Below are 19069 nucleotides of genomic sequence, written 5' to 3'. Positions count from 1 at the left end.
ACACTGAATCCATAATTCCTATCAACAGTGCACCACACTAAAGGCCTGGATCATTATTGTTATAGAGATTCTCATTGTTTAGGCTGGTGCATTAAGTTTAGTACATAAAATACAGCATGCTTTTCTGCCTGCTACAGCATTTGTTTTTAGGATTTAGTTCTCATTTAATTACAACTGGACGTGTGACATCTTGAGTTTAGGGAACATTGTATAAGAACTTAAAAATGGTTCAGAAAAGTGCAACCAAAGTAATTAAAAGATTTATTTATTTAACTTAAAGAAATGAATTGACTACGTAGATTTGCTTTATTTAAAAATGTCAGTGTATAAATATAAGCAAGGGCAATCACTTTGCAAACACACACTGAGGCTAGAATGAAGGAATAATCAATTACTTTACTGTGAGGGTAGTAAGGTTTGGAATCAAAATAATAATTCAAAATAATAAAACACACAAATTCTTTTGTGGTTATAATTATAAAAAATGATTGTAAATAGTCTTGGTGTAGTTTGCTTACAATTTTGGGTATGTTAATTAACACATTCCTAAATAAATTCCCAGCAGACCAGGGTTGACATTGTAGAAGATGTTTGAAAACTAAACCATAATCACCACATTCTCTTTTTCCCCTGCTGGTATTCTATACAGATTTTGGTGTGGTGAGTGGGTTACAACTGTTGGCTGTTCTCTAAAAAATATTAAAACATACAGTACAGTATAATAATTTCCAGCATTATCAGAAGGTGGGCAATTAGTAGATGTGTCCAGCAATGAAAGACTTTGGCCTCAAACCCAAAAAAACACCACAGGGAAGTCTAAAAAAGGCCCTGTTTAACAGAGTTAAAGAATATACACATTTTCAGAAGAAAATCTGTTGGGCTACGATACAAGTTGGTTTTTGTGTCAATGAAAATGATGAAGACCATCAGTGGCAATTGTGGAGAAATACACTGCCAGAGGCTCCCAATTTGCCATTGTTGCTTGGTGAAGTGATACCTACAGATCTTGCCATTGCCACCAAAGGAATGTGACCCGAGAAAAGTGACCCATGGTGAATCCCTGTATTTTGATTTTAGGGACAATTCATCTTGGTGCAAATAGTAAAAGACCTACAAATGTTTCCAGTTTTACTGACATCAATCTGTCTACACTCTTAAGCTGGCCATACACGTGGCGATCTGACGATGTTTCGTACGACCATCGTAAGATCCGCCACACACCATTCAGGGCTGAATCGGCAGGTAAGGAGGTAGAAACAATAGGATTTCTACCTCCTTCTGCCGATTCAGCTCTGAAGGGAGAATTTTGGTCAGGCGCCTTCTATGGCGCCCGATCAAAATTTTCAAACTGGTCCGATCGGCGAGTCGTCCGATATCAGCAGCTTCCTGCGATATCGGTCGACTCGCCGACATGCCATACACGCACCGATTATCGTACGAAACGAGGTTTCGTACGATAATATCGGTGCGTGTATGGCCACCTTTAGACTACTTACTTAGGCCACTGCATTTTTTAATCAGTGCTTTCTTAGCACCCTAAAAATACTTGAATTAACTCCTTGTTACTCCGCATTCTTTTATGAGCGGACACTGAGCTAAGTTTTATCTAGGCTTTGAATCAGTGGATGTATAAATAACAGCTTTTGGCTGCACTATCTTTTGGTACAGAGACTTCTGTTTTATTCCTTATTGCTTTATGGCATTCTGCTCTCAGTAAGTCCAAGTATAGCAAATTACAGCTTAATGCTATATCTGGTGTGCTGGAATCAATACCAAAAATAGCTAGGATGATTTTATCACGTGGATTTCTCTGTCCAGCACACAAACAAATATCTTGATTTAGCACAAACACAAATATATATATGTGCATACTTGTGCAACATTACAATACATATAATTATCGAAATCAGATAACAAATCCCAGTAGTAAAATCAAAATCATTTCTATAGAAAAAAAACTTGCTGTGTGCTTGTACGGTTGCCTTACTGAAATCCAGGCTACATGTAACCATCCCAAGGAATTTACATGGCCCAAGTTCAGCCATCGCCTCCATAAATATTTCTGCATGACATTTATAAACAGCAGGTTTTCCATTAGATAAGTGGCTTACACTTTTTAAAAAGCCGGACATAACCATTGTACTAAATTTAGCACAGAGAGAGGCAACTTGAAAATAAACTTCTAGTAACATCTAAAATTGGCAATACCTGCTATAGAATAAGATTTAATATTATGCTTAAAGTCTAGGGCCTGCAGGATGTCTTTAACTCACTATTTTCAATGTTGTAGGCACATGTGCATCACTGCCAGGGGGTTTTAACAGAAAACACATGCAGCATGCTTGTTTTGCAGCCTTGTGTCAGTCAGGAACATCTGCATGCCCTGTTATAGGTTTTGGGTTTCTACATGTCACATACTTTAGTAATATTTAGTAATAGTTTTACCTTTCTAGAGAAGCACACGTAAGACATAAGATGCTGGAAATTGTATGATTTGAGGCAATTTTTTAAAAAAATGCTAGTTTTAATAAAGTTTTTCCATTTCAGTTTTAGGGAACGGAAAGACATATTTACGCATTTAGAATTTGTCAGAACAGGTACTTTCCAAAAATATATATGTTTGAAAAATCAACTGGCATTTAACACAAATGGAGTGAGAAAATTGGCTGGCACTGAAATTGCTATGTACGATAGTGCATCATCTGGATTCCAGATATTTCTTAGGCTCTGTCAGCACACAGAACACAAAGGCATTTAATAACAGCTCTTCTTAATAATGTTAATTAACTAGGGTTGCCACCTTTGAGCTTAAAGAAACAATATACCCCCACAATAAATCTCGTCACATTGGAATATATATATCAGTAAATACTGCATATTACATCCTTTCCCTTGAGCCACCATTTAGTGATGGGTTGGGTGCTGCATCAAAAATCACATGACCAGAAATAATGCAGCTCTAACTTTAACAGGAAGTAGTGTGGAAGCATAAGGCAGAAATCTGTCTGATTGGCTGATGGGGCCTAGCATGTATGTGTGCCTTGGTTTGTTTGCGTGCACTGTGAATTCTATGATCCCAGGTGGCAGCCCTTAAAATGGCAATTTTATTTATTTAGAATTACCCAATAACACATACTACTAAAAAAAAGTATATTTTTATAAAAATGGTAGGGTTTTACATATGAGATTGTTTATGCAATAATTTTTTTTATAGAGACCTACATTGTTTGAGGGTATAGTTTTCCTTTAAGTGAGCCGGGCACCTGGAAGATGATGGGGTCATCAGTGACATCAGAGATGGTGTTACAACATGGGGCGATTGTGTGATTGCTGTATGAATCTAATTTTAATTTGTAAAACCAGACAGGCAGTTTTGACCCGGTTTGGGTCTGTTTGGCTGATTGAAATGCCAGGGTCTATTTTGAATCCCAATCCAGGCCTGAGCACAGAAATATTCAGTTTCTGAAAGGCACAAATGAAATCTAGATCACAATGGTATCCAGTCTTTAAAATCATGGTGCTAGTGATGGATACCAGGGGTGAAATGCTTAAAAACATTAAAATTCAAATAAATAAATAACAGATAAATGTATGCTCCTAGCCTTGTAACCAGTGAAGATATAACTAGCCATTGAGATGCATACTACAGACGATTAGTCGCCCGCGAACAGGGAGATTTGTCGCGGGCGACTAATCTCCCCGTGTGCCAGAGCCCTTAAGAAGCAACCTACTTATGTTATGTTATAACGTTTGTCAGAAAAATCATAATAGCAGGTATACTGTCATGGGAAAACATGTTTTTTTCAAAATGCATCAGTTAGTAAAGCCTCTCCAGCAGAATCCTGCATTGAAATCTGTTTTTTAAAAGCGCAAACAGATGTTTTTATATTATACTTTGAAATTTCACAATGTCACAATTTCTAATGTGTAGCGCTGGCTCCTTCTGAAAGTTCAGAACCAGGCTCAATGCACTGAAATGGTGCCTACACACCAATATTACAGCTAAATAAAATACATTTGTATGAATAAAGAATAAAATTAAATGGCAGAGTGAATTATTTGCTATGTAAACAGTATAATTTAGAAATAAAAAGTACACCATAAGAATCCCTTTAACAAGACACAACTAATGCCCCTCACCAAAGAAACAATAAAGGACACATTTATGCAAGAAATCTTTTTTTAATATGATGAAACCCTGAAGCATCTTGAAAGCACTTAAAAGCACATTCATTCAACATCTTATTTTATAGCTTTTTGCTGATTTCACATTACTTAAAAGTTGGCCCACAACTGTCTCCTATTTCTGGGGGTTGGGGGGAGACAGACCTCAAACCCACAAACTGAGAAAAAACAGTTGTTTTTTTTATCTGTATAAAAAGGTATCAAAAGTGGTAAAGGATCTGATTTCTTAATTGCACTTAAAAAAAATAACTTAAGAAGCAAAAGGTCCCAGCCAATTGCCTGTATAAATTAATATCTCCTTTTACAGCTTCTTGTCACAGCGAGGGGAGGAATCTGTGTTCAGCACCTCAATCATTGTTCTTAGTGTTGGGAAGGTTTCTGATACAGATGGAAGGTTCTTGAAGGATGAAGAAAGGCTAGGATGGAAAAAGCATAGAGAAATCATCCAACTGTTTAAATCAGTCACTAAATGCTCTTTCTTAGGACTAAACTTAAGCATATGCTATTGCATTTGCAGCTTCTTACAGGAGAATGATGACAAATAACTGCTCTTTGTGCTTTAGCAACAGTTACTTGAAATCCAAGGACTTTTTAATAGCGTGACAGTATTATTATTGCTCTTATTATAAAGGGACTCACTGACATAAGTTATGACCCTGCCAAAAGCATTTTTTCTAGACCAATTGGGTCTAAAAACATTTACCCAGCAGTCACTTTATGTGACTGCTGACCTTTGTGTAAGCTTTAAATGGTATCAGTACTGAGATTATCTGTCTCCTGCATTATTCACACCTCAGAATCAGGCTGTAAGTCCCTGCATTATTCACAACTGTAAGAGCTCAGACTGTAGGCGACCATATTGTTCACACCTCAGACAGACTGTAGGAGCAGTGGCAGCATTGTGCCACTGTATGTAGTACAGGTTTGTTTTGGGGTTTTGTTAGCATTTGGAAATAGCTGTCTGGGGTTTATAAGGTGTGTAACTTTATGCTGGGGGTTACTGTGCTATGCACAGGGGAGGAGGTGGCATATGGATTTAAGGATATGACTTAATATGACATAAGAAACTTCTTTCACATATGAATGATATTCCTGCACTGAGAACCAATTAGCACCAATTATTTGGGTTATTTTGGGTTATTTTTTGGTTATAATGTGGGGATGGTCTTAAAAGCATTTGTGTGATTTGAAGTGGGTGCGGTTTAAAAAAAGATAGCGGTCAAAACTGGTTTCCATGATCCACCCTCCACCATGGAAGCCAGGAAAATTTCGGCCATCCGTACCACAAAAGGTGAACAGTACTGCTTTACATGGTTTCAGAATACTTAAGGGTTGAGCAGCATTGCCATAGCAGGGAGTGTTATTGATTGTATGCCAGATAGCAATCTAACTGACAGCAACACAAACTCGACATATGACCTTGCAAACAGCATAACACAAGCTGCTCTCTGCTAATAGCCATACTCGCAGGGTGATATTACATAATCTGCTTATCCTTTGTAAATACAGGTTTGCAAGGGACAGTGATATTATGGGAAGGACAAAATAATATTATATAAGACACTAACATGATTATCTTTATTAGATGAACATTAACCCATAAAGCAAGAACTGACATACTGATAAGGAGCCTATGAATAAGGATATTTAAGCAGGGTTAGCAGTGTTATATAAACTCTTTGCTTCTAGAAACAAGACTATATTTACCTTCTAAGATTCATCCAGCTTTTTGCTGTCTTGCTAAATGCCTCTGAGCTGGGTGCTGTCATTGCCTCAAAATCAGCAAGCTGTAAAAATAAGACCCCATTTTATTCTCTGTATCTCATAAATTCATCAATACTTCTAGTCTTTCTAATGTTTGATTTAGGAATATACAAATTATCTGGTTTATCCACAGAGGATTAGGCCATTGTCCAGTCAGAAGAATTTTTGCTTTGTGAATGAATGAATGAATGAATAATGCGGTAATACTCTGTGCACCCCTGTCTAATAATTTAATGGTGAGCACAGTACGAGTTTGGGACCTGTTATCCAGAATGCTCAGAACCTGGGGTTTTCTGGATAAAGAATCTTTCTGTAATTTGGATCTTCATACCTTAAGTCTGCTAAAAAAAAACATTTCAGAGAAAAAGGAAATATTTTTTAAAAATTACAATTATTTGCTTATAATGGAGTATATGGGATATGACCTTTCCATAATTCAAAACTTTCTGGATAATGGGTTTCTGGATAACAGATCCCATACCGGTATATGTACTGGTATGTTTATTAAAATTACCAGTGGTGCATTCTGACTCAAGCTCCATTTACTCATAATAATAATGCTTAATTGATACAGGATACTGGTGTATATCACAATAATGCCCCGAGAAGCAATCTTTATAAAAAAACAGCTGAAAATCATGTTAGCGGCAATTCTACCTTGCTCGCTGTGTAGCATCTGGCAGTAAAGTGATTTTTTTTTTTGGCACTTACTGGGCAGTTTTACAAAGAGTCAGAGCCAACAAATACAGCCTGCCTGAATATAACATGGTGGAGGTGCTTCTACAGCACTCACAATGTATCACTGGGAACTATACAGGGCAATATTGTGAAATGCTTCCCATATATGTCTGTTACTAAATATAATAGTACATATTGTTATAAAAAAAAAAATGCTGACTACATAGGCATAAGCACAATAAACATGCATATGCAATTTAATGTAAATCATGCTGTTATATAAACTAAACACTAAAAATGACAAACATAATAAGAAATGAGAATATGGGATAATGTGACTCAAATAATGCGCTGACTCCATTTTCCATCTATAGTTGTATTCATGTGTCCATGAGTCCATGTGTCCATGAGTCCATGTGTCACACAGTCTTTCCAATAACTAGTTTTAAGAAGCATTACAATTGTTCTTTTAATATATAATTCTTGTGACATACCAGGTTTTCAGGTTAGGACTAATAATTACTACTAATAAATTAGTATTTAAGTGGTTTCTTTCAGCACCAGATTTCACTGAAGGCGCCCAGAGGCTGCCCCCATTCTCCGCCCCCCCCCAGCTGTAATGGATCCTTTCCGCTCACATACAGAGTTCTAGGGACAGGACACGCTGACGTTTTCTGTGCGTCCTGTCCCCAGTGCTCCATATGGGAGCACATTTAACGCGTGGCTGGACGGCATGTCACCCCTAAATTTATGCCACCCTGGGCCTTTGTGGCCTCCCCACAAATCCAGGCCTGGTTTCTTTTCACTTATGTCAATGAAATAAGTATATAATAAACCAATACAAACACTTTGCTGCTACACTTATTAAATCTCAAAATGTACCATAATTGTCAAGTTACTACACAGACAACAAAAGATAAAAAAACCCCAAAAAAACAGATACCTTTCCTTTAGGGATTTTCCCTGTGACTTCTTTCCCGCTGGCCATCAAAGCACCCATAATGACAGAATACGCTACCACACTAGAAAAGCAACGGTTTAACAATTAATAGTGAAGTAAAAGTGCCAATCAACTTTGTAATTTGTAGCAATTAATCAGAGAAAGCATAGAACTGCTGGTCATTCACCTAAACATCTACTCATATGATGTGGTTTCACTGGCCATCATTTCAGCAAATACAAAGGCCACTAAGTTGCCTCTCTCCTGGTCTCTTCATCTGGCCTACTTCCACACGGGGGTAATACAAAAGAAGTGTAAAATTTGCTAAAGGTCTAGTCACCCATAACAACCAATTAAAAGGTAACATTTACTGGTCACCTGTTTGAATGCAAAAAGCTGACTGGTTGCTATGGGATAAGTCTGAACAAACCGTTCACTTTTTTATGACATTTTAATATATTAGCAAAAGGGCCCCATGGACAAACCAGGGTGTCATTTCTTCTTCAACAGAGTACCCTAAGTCATCCACACATGTACCACTTTGTATTGTTTTCTATGATTTTATCAATCAAATATATACAGTACCTTGTTGGTCTCTATATGGCTGCCTACATTCTCAATGTGGATGCCCGGCTTCTGCCTCTGTCTCTTCTAATTTAAGGGGATGGTTTTTGAGTGTTGTTCTCTCCTGTCTCTCTTGATCAGCGTCACCACAGGCTTACAATGGGCCAGCACTGCTTAATTAGTATTGTACTACTGAGACTTATTTTTGCAGTCTTAAATGATTGTTGCTGCAAGCTTTTACTAATTTTTAATTGCCCCATTGTAAGATTCTGTTATATGTAATTTTTATTTTATATACCAAGAAGTTGTCTTAACTAATGTCAAACTTAGCAGCTGTGTCCTTGGTTTTCATAGGAGTCACTGTCCTCACCTGTTTGGTGAATCCCTATTCCTAGTCTTTAGTGTTTCTTACACCCATGAATTCCTGTAATTATTAGAAAACATGCAATATGTATCCTGAATACAGCTGCATTTATCTGCTTGGCTTAGGTGAAAGAAGCAGTGCATCTGTTTTTAGTAGGGATACACTGAATCCACAATTTTAGGATCAGGCCAAACCCCGAATCCTTTGTAAAAGATTTGGCCAAATAACGAACTGAATCTGAATCCTAATTTGCGTATGCAAATTAAGATAGGGAAGTGGTAAAGAGAACCATACTCACACCTATATTACAAAGTTTGATAAATGGTTTGTCTATGGTGGGAGACAAGGGGACTGATATGGCCAAAGGTCTTGGATATCGGTCGTCTTGTTGATTGGGTGCCTTTAAAGGTTCTCTGTAACCAATTTGCTGCCAGAAATTCATCAGTCAAGTCAAATTCATTATGAGGACCAACCTCATTTTCTGCTTGATAATTTGTGATGACCCCTAAGCTTAGCTTCCCAACAGCTGCTCAGAGCACACCGAGTATGAGTGTCACCGACACAAACTGTCCTGTGACAAGTCTGAAGTCCTGGATCATTGCTGCTACTGAGATAATTAAACTTTAGGCTGGTTCAGTAAGAACTGTATATAAAATATTGCATTTCTAGTCATATTAATGTTTTAGGGTTTAGTTCTCCTTTAAAATAAGCACACATTTGAGCGCATATTCACAATGTACTTGTGGCCCATACATGACTCCTACCAGCTTGCACAAAGCATGTTTCCCATCAGCCTGCTCTGATAAATTAGTCTCAAGTGCATGCATTGTTGCAAGGGAACCGTGGAATTTGCCAGGTCGGACCTGGAAATGTTTCCAGGGTTCCCTTAGGTGTTTGCATTACCTTTGTGAAAATGCACTCAAATTTGTTTTAAAGGAGAACTAAACCCTAAAAAATAAATATGCCTAAAAATGCCATATTTTATATACTGTTCTTAGCCGAGCATGCTCAGGGTGCTCTGGGCAGTTGTTGAGAACCAAAGCTGTGGGATCATTGCAAAATATCAAGCAGAAAATAAGGCTGGCCTGTCATATAAGCTGATGCTTCAGGGTTAATTATTAAATTCTGATGCTAACTGCACTGGTTTCTAAGCTCTAAGGCCTAAGCTCAATAACTGACAGCAGCACAGAGTATGTGCAGTGAATCGGCAGAAAAGAAGATGGGGAGCTACCGGGGCATCTTTGGAGGATCTTCCCTGCTAAAGGGCTGCGGTTGCAGAAGCATAAAACATAATGTACAACATTTCTGCCATACTTTTTTTTAGTTAGGCTTTAGTTTTTCTTTAAAATAACCCCTTTAATGACTACAAAAGTGAATATAAATGAAAGGCAAGCAAAACCAACAGGACAGATAACACCTTACAGTCCTGTGACCCACATAACAAAGTAGTTAAGTTTTAAAAAGAACAAGGAGACCCTAATTCACTGGGGGGGGTTCAAATATTGAAGGAGGCTTATATATTGGAATTCCGCCAGTGAATTTGGGTTTCAGATAAAGATCCAGAGTGTGTACCCAGCATATGTTTTAGCGTAGGGCTTCAAATTCTAAAAAAAAATGTCTTCAGGCTTCTGGATAAGAAGTCTGAAACCTTTTCTCACCCTCCCTACTAGATTAACTGAATAAGACCTAAGGCTAATGTTAGACAAGGCGTCTGGCGTATATTTTCGGCAAGCTGAAAATTGCTTGCCAAAAAAAGCGCCATTTACCTCCTACCTGAGCCTGCACCCAAATGAATGAAATACGATTGGGTGCAGGCACATGTAGCCGATATCTGCCGAAGATACAAAGTCTCACGGTTTTTGGCAGATATCGGCTACATGTGCCTGTACCCGAGCGTATTCCATTCATTCCTGTGTAGGCACAGGTAGGAGGCGGATGGCGCTATTTTCGGCAATCGATTTTCAGCTTGCCGAAAATATACTCCAGACGCCTCGTCTGACATTAGCCTAAAGTAGACCATAGGAGGAGAATACACATAATCACCTGCCCTCAAGCAACAAAGTAGAGCTGTTTAATATGCCTTTATCCAGGCCATGGCAAAGATAAAGCACTTATCCTTAGGCAGAACAGCATAAACCCTCTTTATTTAGCTAATGCCGAAGTGTATACCATAGGTGTATATTTCCCCTACAAAACAATCTAGAAATTGACCTACCTTGATCCTCGGGACAGTGGCATTAGATTGTAGAAATAATACACCAATGACAGAATCAATTCACACACAAGATCTGCTTCCTGGTCAAAAGAAGAGATATTATTACACTGCATGCACACAAACATCATGATTTTAGATCACAAACATTTTATTTAAAATGGGTATAATAACTGCTCAAAGACAACATATCCCTAAAATATCAGATACAGAGAAACTTAGCTATTGGTAAGGATTAAGCAATTAACCATAGGCCTACAGATCTTTTAGGACCACATGAGCACACAGTGTCATCATAGGATAGTGGTGTGGGTAAGGGCTTTATCAATAAAAAATAAAGCTGCAGGTGGTCTTATTGTGAGATACCAATATGGTTGCAATCATGGATATGCTGTGAGTTGGGGATTGAAAAATGTAAACATTTCTAAAATCAAAAGGATAAAGAAATGAAAGCTAAGAGAATAATATGCTAACAATCATGTTACAATAATGCTAATAATCAATTCTATTCTCTACAATGATTTTATCGTTGCTGTTCTTTTTAAACATAGAAAATCAAAAACAGATCTGGGGAGCAAAACATACTAGTGAATGCCAAACCAAACTGTACGACTGCAAAACAGTTCCTTTACAAATGGCATAATGCTATGCACTGTTACAAGCACAAACAGTAACTGAGGACAGAATCTTTAAGAATAATTTTATCTTGAGATCCCAGTATTTTCGTTCACTGATGACAAAGGCACTTACCCCCAGCTCTGTGGACAAAGCCAACACTTTCCCTTTTGTGGTGAGATCCTTATAAAGAGCTTCGATCTCTGCATGGTACAATTGTGTTCTCTCTTCGGTCGTTTGAGTTTCTACTGAAAAAAGAATGTTGCCAACTCTGAAAAATACAGAAAATTAAAAAAAACAAACAGTTAAAGCTAAAGTCTTTGAGTGTGCAAAATTACTGGAAGCCTGCTTGGAAAAATAACTTTTGTCTTGGTCTAAAAGGACTTTTTTTTTTTTATTTCAATATGTTTTTTATTTGAAAAAGCAAAAGACATACAGGCTACTTTCCAAATATCACCGTATATACAAGCATAGTTACAATAACATAGAGTACCAAAGCTTTATGATGAGATACAGGTAGTAAACATAGTTTAGTAAGTAGTCTGAAATTTTTCCGTCGGGGGCCAGGGGATTCTCTATGGGGCCCCTGGGCCCCTCACTTTATTATCTTTAAAAACTGAATAACTAGAACTATATACAATAGACGGGGTAAGTAGCTATGATTTTAAGACTTTTACGATTTTTACTCGGGGATCCGACCAGACAGAAAAACCATTAGTTGTCTGTGGGCGATATCTATGATAGTGTTATTTTATGTTAAGGTTACAGAGATAGGAGAGAAGTAGGATAGGCTTCTCCATATCTATACACGAGCCATGGCTCCCAGATTTTAATAAATTGCTTATGCGAGTCCGATAAAATACTAGACATTTTTTCCATGGCCATGATTCCATCAACTTTGTTTTTGAGAGCTTCAAACGGATTTGTTTTGTTTTCCACACTTTTGCAATAATAAGTTTGGCTACCGTCATGATAACTGTTAAAAGTTGAAATTGTTTTACTGTGAGAGCATCAGGTTTGTGACATAATAGGGCAATAGTTGGATGTTTAGGGACCAAGGTCCCAAAAATAGAATGAACCATGGTAAAAACTCTTATCCAGAACCTCTGGGCTTTAGGGCAAGACCACCGTATATGGAACATCGAGCCTGTTTGATCACATCCCCGGAAACATCTTGGGTCGGCTGTGGGCAAAAATTTATCTATACGAGCTGGGACTAGGTACCACCTAAAGAGCACTTTATAATTAGCCTCCAGGAGAGAAACATTGCGTGAAAAACTTTTAACCGTTAACCATATAGATTCCCAGGCTTCTAGTGACAGGCCGGTTTGTAAGTCAGTTTGCCATGCCGTAACGTATGATAGACTTGTAGCTTTATCGTCTGGGAAAAAGGCACTGTATAATATGGAGACCGATTTCCTATGTTTAGGGTTTTTTAGACACCACTTCTCAAAAAAGGTCTCTGACTTGTCATGTTGGTTAGATAAACTCCATTGAGATTGTACAAAGTGCACTTGTACAAAGTGCGAAACCATTCAGATAGGGGGACCTTATAGGTGTCTAAGAAAGTTTGTAATAGAAAGGGGCCGGTTCTGGTTAACAAATGCCCAATTTCCCATTTTTTGTTAGCTGTCCACCATGCATATCGATTGTAATTGAGACCTGGGATAAACTTAGGGTTGCCCAAGATTGGAGCGGCCGGGGTATGGGGTGAACTGAGAGATAAAGTTTTAACTGTCGAGTCCCAGGTTTTCAGGGTCACCCGAAGGCAAGGGCTACATGTAGGGGGCCTGCTTGCTTTTGGACTCCATATCAAACCCGTTGGGGAAAGGGGATAGGAAAAATGGGACTCTAGGGAAACCCAATGGGGTGTATCCGTTTGGGCATGCATTAAGGGGATTTGGGCTAATTGAGCTGCTTTGTAATAGTATAATAAATTTGGTAGGCCCAAACCACCTTTAATTCGAGGGCGATAGAGTGTCCTCTTATTCTAAAAGGACTTTTTTTTATTCTACATAATGGCCTATTAAAATATGAAATCATTCTATTCAGTTGCACAAAATGTATTTATTTTTAATTCTGATAATACAGGTTCTTGATTTATGAGCCCTCATCACCACGCGTAGACTCTTAAGAACAGCTCTGCTCCTTCAACAACAGCAGAGATGAGCAGCAGGACTGGCACTCACCATGTCTGGTCACATCACTTCCTGCCCCTCACACTTTAGCAGTAATCACTGACCAGAAGCACACGCAACGAAACCCAAAAATGACCAGTTTGGGTAAACTGACGTGGTCAGACTTGGTAGCTGCTGTGCAGCTTTGCATTTTAAGATCAGGTCTGTGTGGTTGGAAAGGAGAGGCCTGTGCAGAAGCCCTATACTTACAAAATATATCTTTACCTCTCCTCTAATACAGTTGAAATTCCTATTTAAAGAAACATAGATTAAAAAAACACTTTATACATAAAACATACTCTACTCTGCTGCATATACCACCTTTTAACACTGTTGCAGGTATCAATATAAACACAAAGCACAAAGCACAGTCCTACCAGCTTCTATAGGGGAAAACCAGCCAGATGATGTGTTATTGATACTGCAATAAGTGAGTGGCGTAGCACAAAAGCATAATAACAACAGCCAAAGCAACTCCCTTAGCAAGTTATATGAACATCAGCCCTTTCTGATATCTCTTCAGTTGCAATTGGTTGGCAATTTTTTATGTCAATAAAAACACACCTCTATAGTTCATCGTAATTATAAATCCAACTTTATTCATCAAGCTGTATTTGTATTATCTTGTCCCTGCCCCTCTGCAATTCAATTTTATTCATTCTTTGTGCCCTTGAAGCCCTCTCAGCTCCTTTAATTGCACCAAAATGGGGTGGAAGAATTGAGAGAAGACAATGATCAGTTATGTACTCAATGTAATAGGGTGAAACCCTGACCCAAACAAATGGTTCTGGGAAGAAAATGTATAGTCAGTTAAAGGAACAGTAACACTAAAAAATAAAAATGTTTTAAAATAATTAAAATATAATGTATATTGCCCTGCACTGGTAAAAGTTGTGTGTTTGCTTCAGAAAGACTACTATAGTTAAAAGAAATAGCTGCTGTGTAGCCACGGGGGCAGCCATTTAAATTGAAAAAAGGAGAAAAGGCACAGGTTACATAAGAAGATACCAGATAAACTGTGTAGAATACAATGGGAATCTGCTACTTATCTGTTATCTGCTTAGTAACCTGTGCCTTTTCTCCTTTTTTCAATTTAAATGGCTGCCCCCGGGGCTACACAGCAGGGTATTTATATAAACTGCAGTAGTGTTTATGAAGAAAACACACAACTTTTACCAGTGCAGGGCAATAGTATATAATATATTAATTATTTTTATACACTTTCATTTTTTGGTGTTACTGTTCCTTTAAGATTTTTAAGGTCTAATGTAGTCAAAACAATGACAGCAAACATTTGGTTGGTAGCAATGGTATAGTCGGGGTGGGCTACAATGGACATTATTGGTGCATAATCCTGAAAAGGCATTACTATAACCATCATTATAAGGTATCAGGAACAGTATTTTTATTAATGCTAATTAAAGGAGAAGGAAAGAAACAATCACTGGGGAGGTGCCAAAATCTTACCCCCGGAAGGGATCCTCTTCCTCCTTCTGTCTTGCGCAAAGACAGTAGAGTGAAAAGCAGAACTTTAACAAGAAAGTCACCATTAGCACCCTACTGCACATGCGCCGGCCCTGGGATTCGGAAGAACAAAGACGAGAGAGGATCGCTCTCCCAGCTACCCCACCCAGTGATTGTACCTTTCCTTCTCATTTAAATCTGAAAGCATGTCATTAAATAAACGAAAGGGCAGGGATTTAAGAGTTCTAAAATAAAGACAAGTAAGTTGTATGAAACAACAATGGTGCTAGAAGGAGACATTAAGGACAGGCACAAGATCAGTTTTAAGTGGTAGGTGAGGCAAATATAAAAATGGAAATAAAATACAGATTATAGTCAAGGCAACAAAGTAATGAATGGGGGAAATATGACAGTAAAGACCATGATGGCTTAAGTGAGAGAAGAACAAACCAGCGGAGTTTAGGAAAATCATATGGGCAGCTAAACGTAGGTGGATAGCATTGCATTACTGGGTTCCTAGTTTTAATTGCATGGGTTTCTTTCCCACACCCAGACATAGCTCCTGATAAAATTGACAGTGTGTGTAAATGTGATATGAACTTTATATTGTAAGTTTCCCTGGGTTGGGGACTGATATGAATTGCATCATCACTGTAAAGCACCATGGGGATATGTCAGTACTACATAAATATAGTATAATATTAATAAAGATAGGTAGTATTGGTGGGATATGAGTGAAAAGATCAAGTGAGCAGGGTTACAGAAACTTGGAGATCACAGAACACAAGGACACTCCTTGCTGAAGCAATTATTAAGAGTGAAAGAAGTGGTAGCAGGCCCCTCTGAGGTGCAGTTTAGGATTACCAAGAACATGAGTACCATTTAACAATAAAATGGCATTGTCCTGCAATAACTGTTCCTAGGCTAGAGACTGGCCAGTAGGGTGGATCCAGGTTCTCAAGATTTGGTAAGTGATTGGATGTGTGGTGTAAAAGGTGGGAGTCTAAGATAATTCCTAGGCAGCGTGCCAGAGTGCTTGATTGAAAGGTGATGTTATTGACTATGAGTAAAACCTGAGGGGCAGGGGAGAATGTTGGAGGAAATATAATTAATTCTGTTTCAGATGGCACTGTGACATCCAGGAGGAGATGGCAGATAGGCAGTCTGTCATTCTGGTGTTGCTGAAAACCGGGGTTGCCAGGGCTCTTCTATTTCACCTAAAAGGTTGTTACTAGCAGTCTATGGGTTTCCTCATAATACAGTCTGAAACAGCAACCACAGAAGAGTTTCCCCTTTTTCTTAAACTCTCTCCCGACTGTGATCTACCATAATATCTAATTATCATATATCCCAGAGCTTAATTAATACATGAACAACTTGTCATAAATATATATATATTAAACCACAAATGACTACAAAATGCCATGTTTTATTGCCCCTTAATGGCAGTGACACACATGGAGATTAGTCGCCGGACGACAAATCTTCGTTGTCGTGGGCGACTAATCTCCCCGCAATGCCATCCCACTGACTAGTATGTAAATCGCCGGTGGGATGGCACACGCTGCGTTGCGATTTGCAGAAATTGCCTTGAGAGTAAACTTTGGGCGACTTTGGCAAATTGCGGCGCAGCGACTAATCTCCTCGTATGTCACTGCCCTAAATGCTACCAACAGCCAAGATACGACAAAAGAATACATGCAGATCATGTAAAGAGAACGCCAATAGACACCCAGCAATTTTCTAGCATGAAAGACTTGCTAATAAGACTTCAGAACCATTGCTCCCTGGCTCTGTAGTACTTGATAAGGTTACAATATTCAAACACAGATCTGTCATGTCAAATGTTTACACTGCTAACAGTGATTCAGTTCTTTCCTTCTGGTGTATCAGGCCCATCACTCCTGTGTAATTCTCAGCACCAGTAACTGAGAATTAAAGGGGTTATAAACTGCACTTATCATATTTCTATTGAATTTAAAATAAACATAAAAAAACAAAGTGCCCTTTAACTCACACCAGTAAATGCAACTGTTGGTCAATGACTTAGCAATAATAATGGACCTGTTTACAACGGACTTCTCTAAAAGAAATTTGAAATTAACATTGAGTTAATACAGAAACTGGATCCCATACTGATGAGTTAAAGGTCACTATGGCTTTGAACAAGAAAATAGCAAAGACTGATGTACAAAGAAGGGAAAATATATGGGAAAATACTAAAGCCTTATTTAGCCACGACTTTCAAACAATGTACCATGGCCGCAACAATACCAATTTGTTGTTATGGACATGTATTTAAGTTTTATTCGACCTTAAATGAATGGGACAGAAGGAAAAAAAAACTGGATTGATTTCCTGAGAACAGGGATACCTCACAGAATATAATAAAAGGAGGTTCAGATACAGAAATGTGTTTCTTACTTATCTCCTGTTATAGTAATTGTGAATCCATCATATTCTTTCCTTTCATCTTTGAGGCTGGGAACTTTTGTGTTCACTGTGAACCCATCTCTTGTTTTGCTGTTTAACTGCTCACAAAAAGTAAGATATAAGTATTATCAGTTCATGGATTTCTTAATTCTTTTAAGATGTAATATATGTGAGCGGCTGGCACTAATAATAAATAACCCTTTGGTTGCAAATCTATTAAGGGCACGAAAATAACACTAAACATTCTGAAAGGCAGGTGGACTGTCCAACCAAAGTTTGCCTGGGGCATATGGAATAGTGCAATAGGGGGAATATCCAATACTTATATAAAAAGAGCTTATAGTGATTTAAAATATTATTATGGTGGGCAAAAATATAAAACACAAATTAGAGAAGTGGGGACTTTATTAACTCATTGTACAGGGGGATATATATTCTAATTCAATTCTAAAAGCTTTAAAGATATGATTGTGCTTACAATACATGGTTATGTTGTACTTAAACCAATATCTTAAGCAACTGTTCACTTGTTTTCAATAGCAGTTTTCCCCACATATAAGATGCTAGAAAATACTGCCACTCACTGCTGATACATTTATTTTTATATGTCTGTTTACTTTAAGGTGAAGTTACAACATTTCCAAATACATTTTAAAAAAAGTATACCTTCATGATGGGTAGCAGATCCTCCACTTTCTTAACTTTTTCTAGAGCTTCCTTAACTTCTAAAAGACCCCTTGGATTATTGGCACTTAGAAAGAAAACACAAGAAAAAGATTGAGAAATATTGAAAAGGTAAACATGTACACTTTTAAGATTATTATGTGGCCAATCTTTGCATACTTGTATATATGTATGTGTGTGCGTGTGATTGATTGATAGACACAAATTCATTATATATACTGTAAACTATGCCATTACAATACACAAAAGCCATTAATATCCTGTAAACGATATCCTTATAAACGGTGCTTAGTGATGTTATCAGTTATAATCAGTGCTTAGTTAAGTAATTTCTGCCACATTACTCACTGAAACTTGTATTATAATAAAGTACCCCCTGTTGAAAAATATGAGGATATTAGAAGTCACCTTGAAGTTCCATGACCTGTATTTACTTTATTTACTATAATAAAATGCATTCCTAAATCAGAATGCGACCAGTTATAACTTAAAGACACAGGCATGGCATGTATGTCTTACTCCACATTTCCCCTTAACTGCACTGCTTTCTTCTCACCACTCAGCAGCTAGCTGCCCCCATCTACTGCCACACCCACTGACAAGGTCACTGCTCCCTGCAACCTGCCTTCCTACCAGGTTTCCAGTTCTGCACTGCTGCCGTACAGACTACCCACAGAAATCCCACACCAAAGGAAGTAGTAGTAACGGGGAGGAGTGTTGCTAGGAGGAATTACGAACAGGAGAACAGGTGCTGGAAGAGGAGGCGACCATAAACATGGGACAATTGAAGTAAAGGGGAAGACAGTCTAATTTGGTTGTTTGGCCCTGGGGACAAGCAAACGAATTAGAACACCAGTAATAGGCACAGTCAGTTCGGGGACCACATCAACGAGCCGATGCGGTCCCCGATCTGACTACATTTTTTAACCTGCCCGATCGATATCTGCCCGATTTTAGGCAAGATGTCGGTCAGGCAGACCCGTCGTTTG

At 38.2% G+C, this 19069-nt stretch overlaps 1 protein-coding gene across 1 annotated transcript in view; it reads right to left on the bottom strand.

Annotated features, from left to right (window-relative positions):
- Positions 1-4162: 4162 nt before the first annotated feature.
- The window catches only part of ttc13 (tetratricopeptide repeat domain 13), a 40136-nt gene continuing 25229 nt past the window's right edge, over positions 4163-19069 (bottom strand). Inside the window, exons 17-23 of the mRNA XM_002934451.5 lie at positions 18063-18147; positions 17388-17494; positions 11458-11593; positions 10711-10790; positions 7571-7649; positions 5893-5972; positions 4163-4601 (exon numbers count right to left, since the gene is read on the bottom strand). Coding sequence (XP_002934497.1) covers positions 4487-4601; positions 5893-5972; positions 7571-7649; positions 10711-10790; positions 11458-11593; positions 17388-17494; positions 18063-18147 — 682 coding nt within the window. The 3' untranslated portion in view covers positions 4163-4486. The remainder of the gene's footprint in view (positions 4602-5892; positions 5973-7570; positions 7650-10710; positions 10791-11457; positions 11594-17387; positions 17495-18062; positions 18148-19069) is intronic.

Source organism: Xenopus tropicalis, chromosome 5 (genome assembly GCF_000004195.4).
Source record: "Xenopus tropicalis strain Nigerian chromosome 5, UCB_Xtro_10.0, whole genome shotgun sequence".
Classification (NCBI taxonomy): domain Eukaryota; kingdom Metazoa; phylum Chordata; class Amphibia; order Anura; family Pipidae; genus Xenopus; species Xenopus tropicalis.
This window is presented reverse-complemented; position numbering and strand designations above follow the sequence as displayed.